The 20,021-nt window shown below is 38.5% G+C and overlaps 2 protein-coding genes across 2 annotated transcripts; one reads left to right on the top strand and one right to left on the bottom strand.

Moving 5' to 3' along the window:
* Positions 1-7,644: 7,644 nt before the first annotated feature.
* On the bottom strand, positions 7,645-15,376 carry LOC125587100. Its single transcript, XM_048757246.1, has 3 exons — positions 14,951-15,376; positions 7,784-7,852; positions 7,645-7,677 (listed from the first exon to the last, which is right to left on the bottom strand). Exons 1-3 carry the CDS (start codon positions 15,374-15,376, stop codon positions 7,645-7,647), a joined length of 528 nt encoding a protein of 175 aa, XP_048613203.1.
* A 1,309-nt stretch (positions 15,377-16,685) lies between these two features.
* On the top strand, positions 16,686-17,543 carry LOC106413238. Its single transcript, XM_013854049.2, has one exon. The coding sequence runs from the start codon at positions 16,686-16,688 to the stop codon at positions 17,541-17,543; it is 858 nt and encodes a 285-aa protein (XP_013709503.2).
* The last annotated feature ends 2,478 nt before the right edge of the window (positions 17,544-20,021 follow it).

Raw genomic sequence — 20,021 nt, 5'->3', positions numbered from 1 at the left:
GGTACAGGTACATCCCGCTCAACACTTATGATAACAATACTCCCAATCTCGATCGTCTTACAAAGCCATAACGATAACATGCGCTTGGGGTATCCTCCATAGCAAAACTGCCTGCTCCAAAGTCCCAAGGCCATCTGTCTCTCCATCGACGGTAATGGCACACAATCTGAGACTAGCAAATATCCCAGTAAACTCATGAACCTCTTTGGTTCCTGATACGTCGCTCATGTGCCTACCCAAGGCATTTGTCACATGGTTGTCTTTACCAGATGGTATGCAATATCCAAACTGTAGCCTGCTACCAACTCAATCCAACTGCACCGTCTAAGTACAAGTTTTAATGAATGAAGATAGATTTCAGCCTCCAATGATCCCAGAGAATCTGAATTTCCTTCCTGTACAATTACAATCTCCAAAACTATAACGCAAATACCACTGCAGCCACTACGAATCATGAATAGGGTAGTGGGTCTCGTGAGGTCTGAACTGATGCAATGTATATAGAATGACCTGATCCTCATGCATCAATACACAATCCGCAAACGCTCATCATGCTCCCTCTACTCCAAGAATAACCCAATGGGGTTGTCGATGAGTACAATCGCACACTTGTCCAAGTGTTCACGAAAGACATCATTCATAAGCTTCTCAAATGCTATCAGTGCATTCGTCGATCCAAAATGATATCACCAAAACTCATAATATCCATAACATATACGTAAACCCACATTCCGTATATACTCCTCAACTATGGCAATCTGATGATGTCCTGATGCCAAGACAACCTTCGAGAACCGTGAACCTCCATGCAGCTAATTCAACAACTCATCAATATGATGGTTACCATGTTCAAGTCTATGTAGTCGATACAAAGCCTGAAAACTCCCATCATTTTTTTCTTTACAAACAACACTGGTGCTCCACACGGCGACTTACTCGGCCTAAATAAATCTCTTGTCCGATGAATCTTCCATATGTTCTTTCAGCTCATCCATCTCTGCTGGCGCTAATCGGTATAGAACTCGTGAAACCGGTGATGTCCCTGACTCCAACTCGATCGTAAGAACATCTCCTCTGGTTGGTGACAGCCCTTCCAAGGCCTCAAATACATCTCCATACTCTGAGATAACTAGAAGATAATGTAACTCATGTTGACCATCGAAATGATCACCAAAATCCATTTACTCCCCATATCCAATAACTCCTCTGCATGTAGCATGTATGCAAATAAAATCTGCTCTGCTCCAAAAGTGTGAACTCTTGCCCTCAGGCAATCCAACAGTACTCGATGTCGTGATAACAAGTCCATCCCAAGAATGATATCGCAAAACAAACTCCATCTCTAACGAGTCTCTGAACCAATCGGCCTTCCAAGCATAACTGGTACACAACAATCAATATAAATAGCTCCCAACGTTTCTATATCAGCTGTCCGAACTGGCACATCTCTGAAATGATCAACACTGGCAAAAACTGGAAAACATACCAAGTGTAACTCCGATATAACACAACGCAAGTTGTCGCACCCCAATCCAAAAGCGATCCCCCACGAGTTTACAAAATAATCATGCCTCCATGGCAGTAACTCTACTCATACACACGAATAACACATGTCAACTCATGGCTCACATCTCATACCACATAATCTCCAATAACGAAAACTCGTGGAGAGATGGCTTGAAGTTTGGGTGGTGGCAACAACGTCACACATCCACATGCGGACAATCTCTGAACACGGCTGAAGAAACTGATACACACCTGAGCAATCTATCAAACTGTGACATCATCCATCTCTCGAACATATGGCTGAAACCTTGTTAGCTAGAGAGCGGATGACGATGATAAACTCATCATCAATAAAAAGACAATTGGGTTAGAAGTTATTGAACGGAAAGGTGTTGTATTTTTCTTTCTTTAAAACTCCCAAATCCCCAGATTCAAAAATCTTTTAAAATCGATTAAACAAAATTAAAACCGAGTCAAAACTGAGTCGAAACCACGTTCCAACAAATCGCCATCCCGGGTCAGAGCTGGGACGGAACCCCGCTCTGATACCAAATTGTAACACCCGTATTTTCCGAAATAACTTAAATAAATAAAAAGTCTGAAATCTCCATTTATTACTTCTCAAAAGTCAACTCCAAAGTCGTAAATCCATTATGTTGATGATTGTGTTGTGAGAAGACGTAAATGTAGGAGAAGACAGATCCACTGACAAGTTAAAGAAACATGTGAGTTCCAATGGTGACGACGAGAACATTGCTGAACTTGAAGATTTTCGAGAGCAAAGAGAGTGATTTGGTATAATGATCTCTTATTTTCCACCCTCCGGGAATGAATGTTGGTACAAGATATATATACAATTACTAAACCAACTGAAATCAATTATACCAGCTAATCTACTTAACCGGTTTACATCTATACATTAATATCCCCCCTCAAGATGGAGATGCATAAATGTTGATCACACCCATCTTGCTCATGTTATTCCCGAATGGAGAAGGATATAATGATTTGGTAAGCATATCAGCCAGCTGATCTCCCGTACGTACATACATCGTCTTCACAATCCCCTTCCCAAGACACTCTCTAATCTTGTAGCAATCAAATTCCACATGTTTAGTTCTTTCATGGAAAACAGAATTGCTTGCAATGTAGAGTGCAGATGTGTTGTCATCATACAGATATGCTGGAAGAGAGAATGGTACGCGCAGATACTTCAGCACGAGTGAGCCATAAAATCTCCTTACATGCCACACACATAGCACGAAACTCAGCTTCTGCAGAACTCAATGACATTGTATCTTGCTTCTTAGAACGCCATGATACCAACGAATCACCAATGAACATAGCGTACCCTGTGACTGACCATCTATCATCAGTACAAGCCCCCCAATCAGAATCAGAGAAAGCCCGCAATGAAAAGTTGTTATCTGTTCCATATAGCAAACCTTGACCAATAGACCCCTTCAAATATCTCAAAACTTTGTGGAGTGCAGTAAGATGCACATCACGAGGTTTAGAAGCAAACTGAGAAAGTTTGGATACTGCAAAAGAGATATCTGGCCGTGTGATGGTAAGGTATTGAAGCTTGCCTATGAGCTTTTGATATTGCTTTATATCTGTCAAAACAACTCCTTCTTCCTTCGAAAGCTTCTGATTTGGTTCCATGGGTATAGATGACGGTTTACAATCAGAAAACCCTGAAGCTGCCAACATATCTAACACATATTTCCTCTGGCTGATGGTGATTCCCTCAGTTGATCTCGCAACTTCAATGCCAAGAAATAATTTGGGAGGACCAAGATCTCGCAACTGAAACGCCGAAGCGAGTTGTTGAACCAAAACTTGAGCATCTTCGATACGAGTACTAGCAATAATAATATCGTCAACATATACAATCACCACCAGAAACATACCATCACGCTCTTGAAGAAACAAAGTGTGTTCACCAGGGCATTGATCAAATCCAAGAGCCATCAAAGTTGTAGAAAACTTGAGAAACCACGACGAGATGCCTGCTTTAACCCATAAATCGATTTATGAAGCTTGCAGACAGCCGTAGATGATATTTCTTCACCTTGAATTTCTGCATAACCCGGAGGAACCTTCATATATATTTCTTCATCTATATCGCCATTCAAGAAAGCATTGGAGATGTCAAGCTGTCGAAGAAACCAATTCATTTTTGCAGCAAGGGAAAAAATCAACTTCACAGTCACCAACTTGGCTACGGGAGAGAAAGTGTCATTGTAATCTATTCCCTCTTGTTGCGTGTACCCCTTAGCAACTAACCGTGACTTTGGTCTCTCGACAGTTCCATCAGCATGATACTTGATTGTATGCAACCAACAGCTACCTTTCCCGGAGGTATTTCAGTGATACTCCAAGTTTCAGTACGAATAAAAGCTCCAATCTCCTTCCCTATTGAATCACACCATATCTTATCTTCTAAAGCCTCAGAGATTCGTGTAGGAATCTTCATAGGAGTAATGATATTAGTGAAGGCACGAAAAGGCTCAGATAGATATGAATAAGAAATAAAATTGATAAGAGGATAAGGAGATGTGAGTTTTGGTGTTTGTGTGGGCATAGAAAGGTCAGATAGATGAGTAGAACTATTATTATAGCAATGAAAGTCCTGCAAATGGGAAGGCTTTTTCTTTAGTCGAGTGGATTTTAATTTAGGAGAACCTGAAACCACAGAAGATGACTCATCTCGAGGAAGATGAGCATCAGAAGATGTGTGCACAAGAGGCACTGAAACATCTGTATTAGCAGGATTATGAAGATGAGGAAAGAAACTTTTGACATCTTCATTGATGTGTGAAGATGCAAAAGGGAAAATATCCTCATAGAATATGACATGTCTAGAAATAGAAACTGAGCGTGTCTCTATATCTAGTAGTTTGTAACCTTTATAACCAGCTGGATATCCTAGGAAAACACAGGCTTTGGCTCTAGGTTCAAACTTGTTTCTAGATTTAGATGAGGTGGAAACATAGCATAAGCAACCAAAGGTTTTACGTAAATGATACTCTGGAACCTTAGACGTAAGTTTTTCATAAGGGGTTTTGTTTCCTAATACTGGAGATGGTAAACAATTAATTAGGAAAGTAGCAGTTAAGACACAGTCTCCCCAATATTCTAAAGGTACTCCAGATTGAAACATAAGAGCCCTAGCTACATTCAACAGATGCTGATGTTTTCTCTCAACTACTGAGTTGTGTTCAGGAGTTTCAGGACATGAATGATATGATTTAATGCCTTTATTATGATATAATGTTGTAAAATTCAATTCATTAGCATTATCAGAACGAACAGCACACAACTTAGAGTTCAGTTAATTCTCAATCATTTCAATATAACCCGGAAAGACACGTAAAACATCAGACTTTTGTTTAAGCATGTACATCCAAGTTGCTCTATACTAAAATCATCAACAATGGTTAAAAAAATACTTGTAACCATCTATAGTTGGAACAGCAAATGGACCCCAAGTATCAATATGTATTAATTCCAAAGGTTTGAACAAAGATGATTGCGAGAAACAAATGGAATGCGTTTTTGCTTAGACAAATGACAGTTATGAAAAACTTGAGAATGTTTTACATCTTTTTCTTTAGGTATAAGTAAAATATCAGCAAGAGAATTAATTTTCTTCGTAGAGGGATGTCCTAACCTTTTGTGCCATGTCAAAGAATCAAGGACCATGCTAAAACAGACAGAGACAATACATGGACCCTGACCAACGAGATTAGGATGCGATTTATTGTGATCTAAGACATATAGGTTGGCAACTTGACTACCTTGACCAATCATCAATTCCTGAGTAAGAGCCTGAATGAAACAAGAATCAGAAGTGAAACTAACTTGAGTATTCAGAGATTTAGTTATCACACTAACACTTAAAAGATTAAACTTGAATTCAGGAATATGTAGAACACTATAGAGAGAGATTGCATTAGTGAGTTGAATGTAACCAGTTCCAGATATTCTTACTGTGTAACCCTTAGGTAGAGTGACAAAGGTATTCTCTAAGGGTTGATAATCTCTATATAAACTCCTATTATGGGTGACATGATGACTAGCGCCTGAGTCTGTAATCCAATCACTAAGAGACAGCTCAGTTCCTCGAGGTATAGTAGAAGTCAACATGTCATAGTAAGAGAGATTATATAGTGATAAGAATGTACCGGAGATTTGAGAAACCATTGGTACAGAGGATGATGTTGAGGCGATAGACTTGTCAGAACATGGCGAGACCCCAGAGGACTGAAGTTTAGAGCTGAAAAACGCAATCATTTGTTGGAGTTGATCCTTGGTCATGTTGTTACTCACATCATCAAATCCCTGATCTTTCACAGGCACATTTGATCCTACAGACGCCAAGTTTGTATTCCCAACAGAGTTGTTCTTCTTAGCTGGTGGATGTCCTGGTGGATAACCATGAACCTTGTAACACTTATCATCCGTGTGTCCAATATGAGAACAGTGTGAGTACTTCGGTTTCTGATAATTGCCATGAGTAAGCAAAACCGGATTCGGCTCCATGAGAGGTGTTTGAGTCTGGAATGCAGTCAGAGATGGAATCATTTTCTGCGTTGCTCCGAGCATCCTTTGACTTTCATCCTGATCTAACATATTATATATGTCATTCAGCGCTGGTCTTGGCTTCATGTTGAGAATCTGACCACGAACATTGTTGAAGTTGTCATTTAATCCCATAAGGAATTGTATGATCCTGCTGGTTTCGACATCTTCAAGCAATTCTTGAACCTGATCACAGTTACACTTCTTCACAGCGCTCGACTTCGTGTTTGCCAATTGCTCCCACAGAGTTTTCTTCTTCGTGAAGTAAGTCGAAAGATCCAGGTCACCTTGCTTCAGTGTCATAACAGCTTGCTCCAACTGATACTTCCTCGGCAGATTATTCACTTTGAAGCGGCGAAACAAATCATCCCACATCTCAGCAGCATCTTGATAATACAAAATACTATCATATATCTCCTTGCTAACGACGTTAAGAATCCATGACTTCACCATACTATTGCAACGACTCCAGATTTTAAACAAACGATCATCAACAGACAGCCTAGGCATAGATCCATCAACAAAACTCAACTTATTCTTCGCTTCTAGACTAATCTTCATCGCGATCGACCAGCTATTTTAGTTAGTTCCATCAAGAGTATGAACTACTATAGTCAGACCTGGATGATCAGCAGAATGCAAGAAGAATTGACTGTGGATGCTATCGAACGAGTCCGAAGGCTTCAGCTGTGAAGTTAGCAATCCCAGAGTCATCGATCGTTGATTTTGTTGCGGATTTGTAGATCTGGAATCCTGGTGTAGATCTGACGACAGAGACGTCATCAAATTTAGACATATTATGAAAATAGATACTTTTGATTTTCTTCTCAAAAGCTACCGTAGATATACAATGCTCCCATCCCCAAATCGGTCCTCGTCTGAGGATTCATTTGGGCTGGCTGTTCTTTGCGAACCCTCCTCTTTCTTTGGCACTGTAGTTAGTGACTTATTAACATCCCTCGCTCTGGGTGACCCACCTGGAGAGAAGCCAATAAGAAAGAATGACTTATTTTCATCGTCAGAGATCGAGCTACGTGTCTTCATTTCGCCCCCACTTTCTTCCCCATTTCGACTTCAATCGAGCTCGCGGAAAGTTCAAGATGGATGATCGGAGTCGGTAGTGAAGAGAATCGGGTAGAAATTGAAGAAAACGAGAGTGAAATCGAAGAAATCAGCAGAGTTTGCTCTGATACCATATTAGAGATCGAGAGCAAAGAGAGTGATTTGGTATAATGATCTCTTATTTTCCACCCTCCGGGAATGAATGTTGGTACAAGATATATATACAATTACTAAACCAACTGAAATCAATTATACCAGTTAATCTACTTAACTGGTTTACATCTATACATTAATAGTGTGCGACGATGGTTGAGAGATCCCAATAGTTTCTGTTGGAATATGCAGAAAGCTTGGTGCTTTAAAGCCTGATGTTTAACCAGTGAAACGCAACAAAGTTAAGATCCCGGTTTATGAGCTGACTTCGGGTTCAGAGGAGGATTAATGTAGTTGCTTTCCTCTTGGAACAGCTTAAGCTCATTACAGAACCCATCAGAGCTTTAGCTGCAGATCAACCGACAGTCGCTGCAGAACAAAGAAAACATCAAAATCATGACACTACACGATTAAAAGTAACTAACTAACTTTTACAATCAAGAACACAGCTTTACAATCAAGAAACCAAATTTACAATCAAGAACACAACCAAATTAGCTGGAAACAGTGATAATCCGACATAGATCAGAATGAACCTCAACCACTGTTCCACCAATTAGATTACCCACAAGCTTAATTACATAACTAGTGAGGATTCAGAGAGATTAAGAAACTAATTGAATTCACCGATAAGAACATTTAGAGATAGTTCGAATCTTAACTTCAGAGAGTAAGAATCAAAGCTGGGAGATGGGAATCTCTTACCGAGACGAGAGATCGAGGAGTTAAGATAGACGAATCTTAGATCTCTCCGAACCACACGCATGTTTTCGGAATTGTCTTTTTTTTTGGATTGAAGATTGTGTGTTTTTTTTTCTTATTTATTTTATTTATTTTTGTGAGACCGTGTGTCATTTAACGGTGGCCGTTGGACTGATGTCATCCGGTCAGCTTCTTCTAGAAAGTCAACTAAATTCTTCTTCCAAAGTCAACAAAAATTAACTTATTTTGTTGATTATTAATGTTCTTTTTTTTTTTTGTTAACAATCGGTGAAATTAAAAAATTCTTACGTGGTCAATAAAAAAAAAACTGTTGAAGAAATGGTGCTCTTGAATGTTCTCTCTTCTCTGCTTTTAAATTTGCATATGATATGGTTTCTTTATTTATTTGCATTAGTTAAAACCAAAAATGATGAACCGGTTAGTGTTTGGTTTGCTCTCAACCCTCCTTTTCCCGCCAATCTCGTTTTAACTGATTAGTCTACTGGAAATTTTTATTTGTTTTCAACTATCATTCATGAATGTTTGTAACTTGTACGGGTTTAAGACATTGTTCTTCTTCTTAAGCATTTGTAACTTTATTTCCTTGTAGCAATATCCTTTTACCCCCTGGACTCCACCAGAATTGTGCCACAGCACTCACTAACTTCTTCATTACCGTTTTCAGGATTCGAGAGCATGACATCACATTGTTTGGCAGAGCTGTAACCACAGATTTTATAATCACCTCCTTACCTCCTCTGGTGAAAAACTTAAAAGTCCATCCATTTACTCTGATATTTAACCGATCCTGAACAAATCCAAAAACTTGCACCTTTGAGCCCTCCAGATTTTCCGGGATTCCCAAGTATAACCCCAATCCTCCTAAGTTATGTATACCTAAGACACCTCGTAATTCCTGTCGTGTATCTTCTTCGATCTTGTGTCCAAATTGAATCGATGATTTGTCAAAGTTTATTTGTTGTCCTGAAACCCCTTCATATTCCTTAAGGGTCCTAAGAATTGTCTGACATTCTTCCTTCTGAGTTTTGCAAAAGAAAATACTATCATCTGCAAAGAGTAAATGGGAAATTGGAGGGCAAGCCCTAGCAACCTTTAGACCCGTTAGTTGCTTATTTTTTCTGCCTTTTTAATATTCACGACCAAAACAAATAAGGAGATAGAAGATCCCCTTGTCGTAATCCCCTCTGTGGTATTATATGTCCTTTTGGTTGCCTATTTAACATTGAAGATAAACAGATAAATTTAAATAAAATTTTAAACATTTAACTATCATTTTTTTGGATTAGTGTTACTTTAGCTTTATATTTTTTATGCACATTTACAATTATATTTATACAAATATGATATATAAGTTGACGTAAAATTTATATTTGTAATCTTATTAGTTTATTTTTATTAATGTGATATATATACATATATTATTTTAATAGTGATATGGAAATTATTAATACATTTTAATAATTTTATCAAAAATAAATATTTATATTGAAAATTGACATTAATGATGATATATATATGATAATAATTTTATCAAAAATAAATATTTATATTGAAAAGTGACATTAATGATGATATATGAGTTATTAATCATTACCATATTTAAAATTCTTGCAAAAAGATGTAAATTTTTATAAGGAAATTTTATATTTCACAATAAGTATGATGGCATATCACACTTTTCTAAAGAAGACATGTCATCTTTTTTTAGTGTCATGTCATCATTTGTTTTACCTAGAATGATTGTAATGACGACACATGTACAAATCACTTTGCAAATAATATATAGGGGATGTCTTTTTTATTTTTATAGTATAAAGAATTTAATTGTTTAATACTTGGGTGCAGAACAGCCAGAATATCAAGAAATTGGGTACCGAAAAGAGGCAAAGTCATAGTATTCATTTGTTAATCATAATACTAATCACTCCCCCTCTCATTGTTGCTTTCAGTAGTTTCTTTTTCAACTCCTGTTTGTGAATGCAAATGATTCTAACAGAGGATAACCCCTCTAAAACTATCTTAACAATCATATTAAGAAATTTAAGTAAATGCAATGAAGGTAAGGGTGAATATCCCACCACTGAGCAACATCGATCTAAATGGATCATACAAACTTAAGAAAAACAACGACGAAATAATAATTCATGTATATATATAACAAAATATTTTCAAATAAAAATTAATATTTAATAAAGACAAATTTTCTGCACAAACTCCTTAATTTATGATAAATATTTGTTCAAAATATCTCTAAGTCACGATTGTTTATAAATTTAATTTAAGATTTCATGTTCGAAATAAATAAATAAAAATTAATAATTGTTTTAAGAATTCTTGTGTGTGAATTCTAAAATTTTGGCAATTCAGTTTTATTTTTTTTTAATTATTAATTCAAAGATTAGTTAAAATTCGTTTGAATAGATTCATATATACATAGATTTTAAAAATAGTTTAATTTGGAATAATACGAATTTTAATAGTGTACTTAAATCTAATTTGAATAATAAAAACTTTGAAATCCTAAAGCTATGATATAAAAATACAAAATTTAATGACATTGAGTTTATGGAAATTATTTAAATTATTAATTAAATACATTTTATTGAATTTAAATTCTATTAGTATCTACAACTGAAAAAACTTCTAAATTGATAGACTCAGTTTCTTAAACTAACCAGCTCGTGTATGTAAAGTCTTCAAGTTTTGATATCTTTTGGATTTCTGAAGACTTAAAGGGATGTATTGGAATCTGAAATTTGAAATAATTTAGTTTTTAGTGAATTTTTAGATGATTGTAGATGAATATGATAATTTGGTGTGATTTTTGTTAAACAAATTTAAAATTTCATCTAAAACTATGAGATTTGAAATTTTGTTTTTATAATTAAGAAAATTCTCTCAAACACTATAAAGCACTCTAATATCCATAACTTAAATTTTGTTCAATAATAGTGGATTTCAGAGTATTTTATGAAATGACAAGTTCATTGGAATATTTTAGAAATGAAAAGTTCAATAATATTTGATTTTAAAGTGTTTTGAAAAAAAATTTGTATGTATAATAGTGGATTTATCATTTTAAAACAAATAACCTCAAATTCCTAGTTCAATACGCCCTCTTTTTGTATTTCAAACAAAACATTGGATTTGAAGTAAAATGTATACCCCATATTGTATCAAATATATACCTCATTTTAAATGCTTGTTCCATGTTTGTTAATATTATATTCTTACTATAAAGGTCTCCATTGAAATAATATAATTACCTACTAACCCAACATGCATGTTTAGCACAGCCAGCCAATCTAGAATGACAAGAAATCTTTCTTACGTGACTATCACTATCTACGATTATGCAAATAGTGGGCACGAACTTTTAAATTTTTTATATAGGTTTCGGTTACAGTTTTTTATATTCCTGATAAGTTTTTAGCTCTGAATATCTAGTATTAAAATATATATATATATACACTTTATAGAATGAGTACCTCAAATAAAGAATATTCATCCAGTAAAAAGGAGAGATTTTCATCCAAAAAGTATTTTAAATGAGATATCCAGAGGTATTCACAATTTGAGTTTTTTTTTATTAGATATCCAAAGTTAAGAACTTTAAAGTTCTCTTATATGACTGTGGATGCTATCTCAAATTAAGAGATATGGTATATTTTTTGGATTACATTTTTTTAGAAATTTAATTTTTCTATTTATGTCTTTTTAGTTATATTTGTGTTTTTCTTTATATAATCTTTTTCTTAAATGATTAATAATTTTTTTACTAATTCTATTAAAATAGTTGGACCATAGGATTATACATATATTAATAGGTCATGTTGTTGTTTTAATAGAATATATTAGATTATGATCCGCTCCTTTATAGGACTGGTAAATTTTTTTTGTTTAAAAAAATTCTGAAATTTTTAAATTTTATATTTAAGTTTTTTTTTGTAATTATATTTATATTTAATATGGATATAATAATAGTCCTTTAATAAATAGAATATATAATTGGGCCATACATTTATCAATAGGACATTATGCTGTTTTAGTAGTATTGATTTCTCCAAAGTGTATGGTAACTGTCGGTTGCAATATAAATACCGAAAATTGCTCCAAAAACAATGTCCATGACATAGACCAAACAGTTTAAATTACCATCGTTTAGTTGATAAATTGCTAGTCTGTCGAATTCTCTTAACCAATATGATAAGTTCTGATGCAAAACAGTTATGGAGGCTAATTGACAAACCTGAGTCTCTCTTCGCAAAGCTTTTAAAAGGGCGCTATTATAGGAAATCAGATCTAATGGATCCTATACGTTCATATTCTCCTTCTTATGGGTGGAGAAGTATTACTTCAGCTAGATCTCTGGTTAAAAAAAAGGTTAATCAAAAGAGTGAGAACATGTTCAAGCATTTCAGTATGGAATGATCTCTGGATCCCCGCTCAACGCCCGAGGTCAGCAATTCAAAAACTTAAAAATCAATACTTGAATCCATTACTTAAAGTGGATGATTTAATTAATCCAGTAGATCTCTCTTGGAATCTAGATTTACTTAATGCATATGTTCACAAGGATGATGTGAGTATTATACGGAGTTTATCTATTAGCCGAAATCTAAAACCGGACTCATATGGAGGGTTGTTTACGGATCATGGCAGATATACTGTTAAATCGGGATACCGTACGAAAAAACTATATCCTGATTTAGGATCTCAACACAGTGATATGGGCCCCACTGTTAAACCTTTGTTAGCTTACTCGTGGAAACTTCACTGCTCGCCAAAATTACAACATTTTGTGTGGCAAATAATTTCTAGTAGTCTACCAGTTACAAAGAACCTTCATTCTCGGGGGATCAAGTGTGATTTGCAATGTCATATATGTGGTGCAGAAGAAGAATCGATTAATCATGTGCTTTTTGAATATCCCATTGCGCGCCAAACATGGGCCTTATCTAATATTCCTTCACGTCCATGAGTTTTTCCTACCCAATCTCTTTTTACCAATATGGATTATTTATTTTGGCGGTTACCAAAGGAACCAGATTTAAGTTATTTCCCGTGGATATTGTGGTATATTTGGAAAAACCGCAATGCTAAGATTTTTAATAATAAAATTGGAAGTTCTCCTCAATTTCTTCGGACTGCGGAGATAGAAGGCACCTTATGGGCTGAGGCCCAGACTAAAGAGGGTATAAACAGGGGATCTTCGTTTGGTGGGAGTCCTATTTTACAAGGGGTAAACCGATGTTATATTGATGGTGCATGGAAGGAACAAGATCCCTTTACAGGGCAAGGATGGTTTTACAGAGACGAAAGATCCAATGATACTATGATGGGTGCAATGTCTATTCGCAGGAGTCTATCACATTTACATGCAGAATGTGAAGCTTTGATATGAGCGATGGAGTGCATGAAGACCCTACATATCTCAGAGGTGGTGTTTGCAACAGACTGCTCACAATTGGTGAAGATGGTGTCTACTCCAACAGAATGGCCGGCGTTCACTACTCATATGGAGGAGTTTCTACGATGTAAGGAATACTTCCCCACTTTCACTATTCAGCATATTCCAAGGGCACAAAACACAACGGCAGATAAGCTAGCACGAGGTGCTAAGAATCAGCCTTCTGCTATGGTATATGTTGACTCCGTTCCTCCGAGATGGTTCTCGGTTCAGGAATCTACTTAGTTTAGTTTTGCTTCTTTGTTGAAAAAAAAGAAAAAAAAAATGATAAGTTCTGATAAAACAACACCATCAGAAAACCAAACACTTGGACCAGTTTTTATGATTTGTGTTTTATATAAGAAACAAATAAAAAACGTTAACTGTTTAGTCCATCTGAATGATGTCAAAAGAAAGTTTAACCCATTTAATTCCCGTATATATAAAATGGATATCTTAGGGGACGTCACAGAACTTGGGTAAGCATTGCCTGGAAGCAACGTTGGCCACCAAACTAAAACCCTCTCACTGGAGCAACGGTTGTTTTTCTTTTGTCAACGAAGGGAATTTGTTATAATTTGTAAAATGCATGTCGCATTTTCCATCACATGTTGTAACTTATTTTTATAGAAGGCTTAAAATTTTACTATATAGCAACACTTAATTAGTTGCGTAAAATCATATTTTGATAAAAATATAATATATGCTTTAATAAGATAGATGTAATTTCTCATATTTATTTGTAACTAATTGATGCCTATAACTTTCTTGTAATTGTTTATTATTTGAATCAGTTGTTCCATTGTAATTCTTCCACTGAAATGGAGTAGTAAAATAACTGATTTCAAGAAATTAGTTCAATAACTGATTTCTTAATTTCATTTCAATATTAATCACAATGTGAAATCTGTGATGTATATATAAAATAAATATTTTTTATCAATTAAATAATTTATATTAAAATTTTTTTTATAAATTTTCAAAGTTTATTGTTATTTAAAATGTGATATATAAATAATATATATTTTATTTAAAATATTTCAATAATTTTTACAACACTCAAAATTGAATTAAATATTTATAGATGTTTTTAGCTATAATTATATAATTTATTTGATATTATAGATAGTTTTTTTTATTTCACAGATTCTAGAGCCTATAAAAGAAAGTTTTAGGTTTTTTTTTTTTTTTTTTTTTTTTTTTGTCGACAACATTACGGACTCATATTGACTCTGTAAACCACACCGGGAGATATTGATCTATGTGAACGACGAAAGACGTTTGTTTCCTGACACTGCGTGCTAGGTTATCCGCCTTTGTATTTTGCGTTCTTGGTACATGTATAATCTCTGATCGTGTGAAGCTCTCTTTCAGACTCTTGATATCTTCCAAATAACTTGCAAAAGCTGGACACTCTTCTGGTTCCGAAACCATCTTCACCAATTGAGAACAATCCGTTGCAAACGTAACCTTGAGTTGACGTAAATTCTTCATACATTCCATAGCCCATAGTAGCGCCTCCATCTCTGCATGCAAGGGAGTTAAAGAAGCTCTTACATTCCTGGCTCCCATTAGACCTTCAAAACCTTCTAAAGTACTGAACCAACCCTGACCAGAGAACATATCCCCCTCTTTCCATGATCCATCAGTAAAACACCATCTTCCAGGAATTGAAGGCAGAGATGCCTGAACCTGTGTTCCCGTGTTCTGGTCCTTCAAAATATGTGCCTCTGCCCAGAGTGTGGATTCCGTTTCTGCCAACTTAAGAGTGTCCCTAGGATCCATATCCAGATTACTAAAAACCTTATTATTTCTTCCTTTCCAGATGTACCAAAGTATCCAAGCAAAATGATGATCCTCCATCGGTGGAACAACTCTCCAGAAAAGGTGATCCATGTTTGTAAATATAGAGCTTGTTGGGAAAATAATTGGATTTGTTGGTATCTTTGACAGCGCCCAAACCTGAATTGCTGGAGGACACTCAAAAAACACATGGTTAATCGATTCCTCATCCGCTCCACATCTTGCACAACATATATCTCCTTGGATCCCTCGCACATGCAAATTCTTCTTAACTGCAATACACCCTGAAACCAATTGCCAAAGAAAATGTTTTATTTTTTAGTGGGCACCTTAGTTTCCAACAAAATGCCTTCAAAACATAACTGTAGGTCCAATTAATACTGGTGATCTTTCCCTATCCGGGTAAATCCTCTCTACTTGATATCCTGATTTAACCGTAAATTTTCCATTATTTGTGAAATGCCATCCTTCCCTATCAACCAACTGGTTTCTGCTCAGTGGTATGCTCTCTATGAGTTTCACATCCTGTGGGTATACCAAAGTACGAATAACCTGCGAATTCCATTTTCGCGAAGTGGAATCAATAAGGGAATCCACAGTAAGGTCTGGATACAATTTGTGTTGATTTTTATTGGCTGGTCTTGGGCGAGTGGTTGGGAGCCAAGGATCGTTCCATACAGATATAGGGTTTTACCTTTGTTATCTCGCCTTGTCGTATCTCTCCGGTAAAGCCTTCAAGACTCCGGTACCTTTCTTTTTACGCATCTCCTTTCCTTGTAACCGACGAAACGTTCTTCCCACCATTAATAAGACGTCTTTTCCTAAACCCACTTCTAAAATCGAACAATCTCTCGTTCTATACCGTTTTCTGCGTTGAAACAGTTGGCGTCCACCGTGGGGCCTTTAGCAAAGTAACGTCGGCAAGATGGCAACAAGTAACGACGGCTCTTCCTCTGGAGAAGAGTGTGAAGCCCCTGAAGTAACACCGGCGTCCTTCCCTACTTCCATAAAAACTATCATGGCGCGCCTTGCGCAGCAAGATGCAGCCCAGAAAGCGGTGACAGATCAAATCGCAGCGCTCACAAAGATCTTAGCTCCTCTCGCCGCGAACGTGGAAGCCTCAACGGCGCAGTACTGAAGACATCTGTTTAACACAGAGAGAGTGACTGGCGCAGCACCGACGCAAGCCGCCGACCAAGACGTCGACGACGACGTGGTCCAAACCCCTGGGGGTCTTGACGTGCAAACGATAAACGAGCTTGCTGCGTTGAAACAGTCGGTTCTCGATATAAACTCCAAGATTCATCACGTAACTACGTCAGCTCCCCAGATCAAGCGGGTCCTCGCAGAGTCTCTCCGGACACCGTTCACCGAGAAAATAACGAAGGTTTGCCTCTGAAAGATGGAAAAGCTCCGTCTTCCGACCTTCGACGGTGTTTCCGACCCTTCTGCTCACGTCACATACTTCAATATCGCGATGCGACGCGCAAACCTTTCTGACGAAGAAAAGGACGCCGGTTTTTGTCAACTTTTTGTCGAAACCCTAGAGGGCATCGCTCTTAACTGGTTCACTGGCCTCCAGGAGAACTCCGTCGATAGTTTTCACGACCTCTCAACGGCTTTCCTCAAAAATTACATCATGTTCACTCGACAGGAGGCCACTGCCACGGATCTCTGGAACCTCAACCATGCCAACGGGCAAAGCTTGAGGGATTTTATGGAAAAGTTCAAATCTATTGTCTCGAAAGTCAACGTACCGGACCACATAGCCGTGGATTCGTTGATGAATACCCTCCACATTAAGTCGCCATTCCGGGCTGACCTCTACCGACACCCAACGAGATCGGTACCGGATGAAATCGCTCGTTCCAACAACTTCATCCGAATGGAGGAAGATACCAGAGTTAAGGCGGCGAAAGAAGCAGCCGGAAAACAGACTCCCGCCCGGATGAACGACGCTCGTCACGAACCACACCAACATTCTACAGGTGGCAAGCCCAACCAGAAGAAGGGTTATATGAACGCCGTCGACGATGGAGAACCCTCAGGCTCCGCCATTATGATGCGAGAGAAGGGATGGAATCATTGGGATCGAGACGCCAACCAGCAGAAGTCTAGTTCTCCCGAACCGACAAGCTCAAGTATTGCGGAGCCGAGCAAATGGTGTTCTTATCATGAAGTCAAATCACACGATACAAAGGATTGCAAAGTTCTTTACGGACATTTCTTCAAGTCCATCGAAAGCGGGAAATCGAGATAGAGTCTCCTCCGCAGAAGCCGAAGAACAATAAGAGTTGGAGCAAAAACAAAGAGAAGAAAACTCAGAAGTCTCAAGCAAAAGCTCCTCAAATAGAAGAGCAAGCTAATCCAGAGAGGGCCACAGTAAACAATCTCAACCTCGAAGGTGAATCAACTGATGAAGAACCACCTAAGAACCGGCGACGGGTGGAAATGATACTCCCCGACAGGCTGATTCCTCGGATGACAAAATTCCGCCGGTACCAACGGACTTGCGCGAAAAATTGGGCAGAAAAACAGATTCCAAGGACTTACGCACATTTCTGAAGCGGAAGGCCGAAATGGTACAAAAGAACGAGGCAGACCTCAGGACGTCCCTCGACGAGTCTAAAGCAAGAAAGACTACCCGCATCGGAGATGCTCTACACCTTCAACCTCAGCCCACAGATTTACGTGAGCAGATCAACTTCAAAGCCGAAGACCTGCGCGCCAAGCTCAGTCAGCCCAAGCAACATGATTTACGACCGTGCCTCGAAGCAAAACGACAAGCGCAACAGGAATTGATGAAAGCTACGAACACCCCGCACCTCAACGTCATAATGGGTGGTTCACCTCCTTGCGGGGACTCGGTAAGAGCAGTTAAAGATTACAGGCGACAAGCCATCACCGCCCAAAAGTGGCCTTCGCAAGTCGACCCACTCCTAATCGATATCGGAATTGGCGAATGCCAGGTCACGAAGGTTCTCGTCGACACAGGCAGCTCAGTCGACCCTATCTTTCGGGACACGCTCGACAAGATGGGAGTCGACCTACGCGACATGAAGCCCTCTTCACGCACTCTCACGGGATTCAATGGCTCCTCGGAACAGATGATGAGGACAATTCGTCTCCCAGTTTACGCAGGTGATGTGACCCGCACTATTAAGTTCTCTCTTATCCGGGCTAGGGCGCCCTACAACGCAATCCTCGGTACGCCTTGGTTACACTCCATGAAAGCCATTCCCTCCACCTATCACAAATGCGTTAAGTTTCCTGGGAAAGATGGAACAACGCAGACGATCTGCGGGGACCAACAGGCCGCGAGAGAGCTACTTATCGCCGCGGTCAAGCTACAACAATCACCTTCTCTCGTCAACGTGGTCACCAAACCAATACATAAGATCTACCCTCAGAAGGAAGAAATCCACGAGGTTCCCATTGATGAAGCTGGCCCATCGAAGGTCGTGCGCATTGGCGCTTATCTCTTCGACGATATGCAGTCATTAATCATTTCTTTCCTCAAAGAGAATGCCTCAACCTTTGCATGGGTAACTTCTGATATGAAGGGAATAGACCCCGCAATAACATCTCACGAATTAAACGTCGATCCGAAGTTCAAGCCTATTCGACAGAAGAGGCGGAAGCTCGGACCCGAATGGTCCAAAGCAGTAAATGAGGAAGTTGACAGGTTGCTCGACGCAGGTTTCATCGCCGAAGTAAGGTACCCAGAGTGGCTAGTAAACCCTGTCGTCGTTAAAAAGAAAAACGAGAAATGACGCATTTGTGTTGACTTCACGGATTTGAACAAAGCCTGTCCAAAAGACAGTTACCCTCTCCCGCATATCGACCGTCTGGTGGAGTCGACTGCCGGCAATGAGCTCCTAACATTTATGGACGCTTTTTCCGGATACAATCAAATCATGATGCATACGGATGATCGCGAAAAAACGACGTTCATAACGGACAGAGGGACGTATTGCTACAAGGTCATGCCTTTCGGCTAAAGAACGCAGGAGCGACTTACCAGCGTCTGGTCAATAGAATGTTTGCCGACAAACTTGGCAACACTATGGAAGTTTACATCGATGATATGCTGGTCAAATCACTTCGCGCAAAGGACCATCTCAACCATTTACGAGACTGCTTCAAAACGCTGAACGAGTACGGGATGAAGCTCAACCCGGCGAAATGCACCTTCGGCATCACGTCTGGAGAGTTCCTAGGTTACATTGTCACCCAGCGAGGCATCGAAGCAAACCCAAAACAAATAACGGCAATCCTCGATCTCCCTAGCCCGAAGAACACTTGCAAGGTTTAGCGTTTAACCGGAAGGATTGCGGCACTAAACAGGTTCATCTCAAGATCCACAGATAAGTGCCTCCCGTTCTATGAACTCCTGCGAGGAAATAAGAGATTCGTCTGGGACGAAAAATGTGAGGAAGCCTTCAATCAGCTCAAGCATTACCTCACGACACCTCCAGTTCTGTCGAAGCCCGAAGTCGGGGACACTCTATCCCTATACATTGCCGTCACCTCCTCGGCCGTTAGCAGCGTCCTAATACAAGAAGACCGTGGCGAACAGAAACCTATTTTCTACATCAGCAAGCGAATGACGGAACCAGAAATGAGATACCCAACCTTTGAAAAGATGGCCCTCGCTATCATCACTTCGGGAAGAATACTCAGACCTTATTTCCAATGCACACTATCGAGGTACTCTCCAACCAGCCCCTTAGGACGG

The sequence above is a fragment of the Brassica napus genome, chromosome C5, assembly GCF_020379485.1.
Source record: "Brassica napus cultivar Da-Ae chromosome C5, Da-Ae, whole genome shotgun sequence".
Classification (NCBI taxonomy): domain Eukaryota; kingdom Viridiplantae; phylum Streptophyta; class Magnoliopsida; order Brassicales; family Brassicaceae; genus Brassica; species Brassica napus.
Note: the sequence above shows the minus strand (reverse complement) of the source record. Positions and strands in the feature narration are given on the sequence as shown.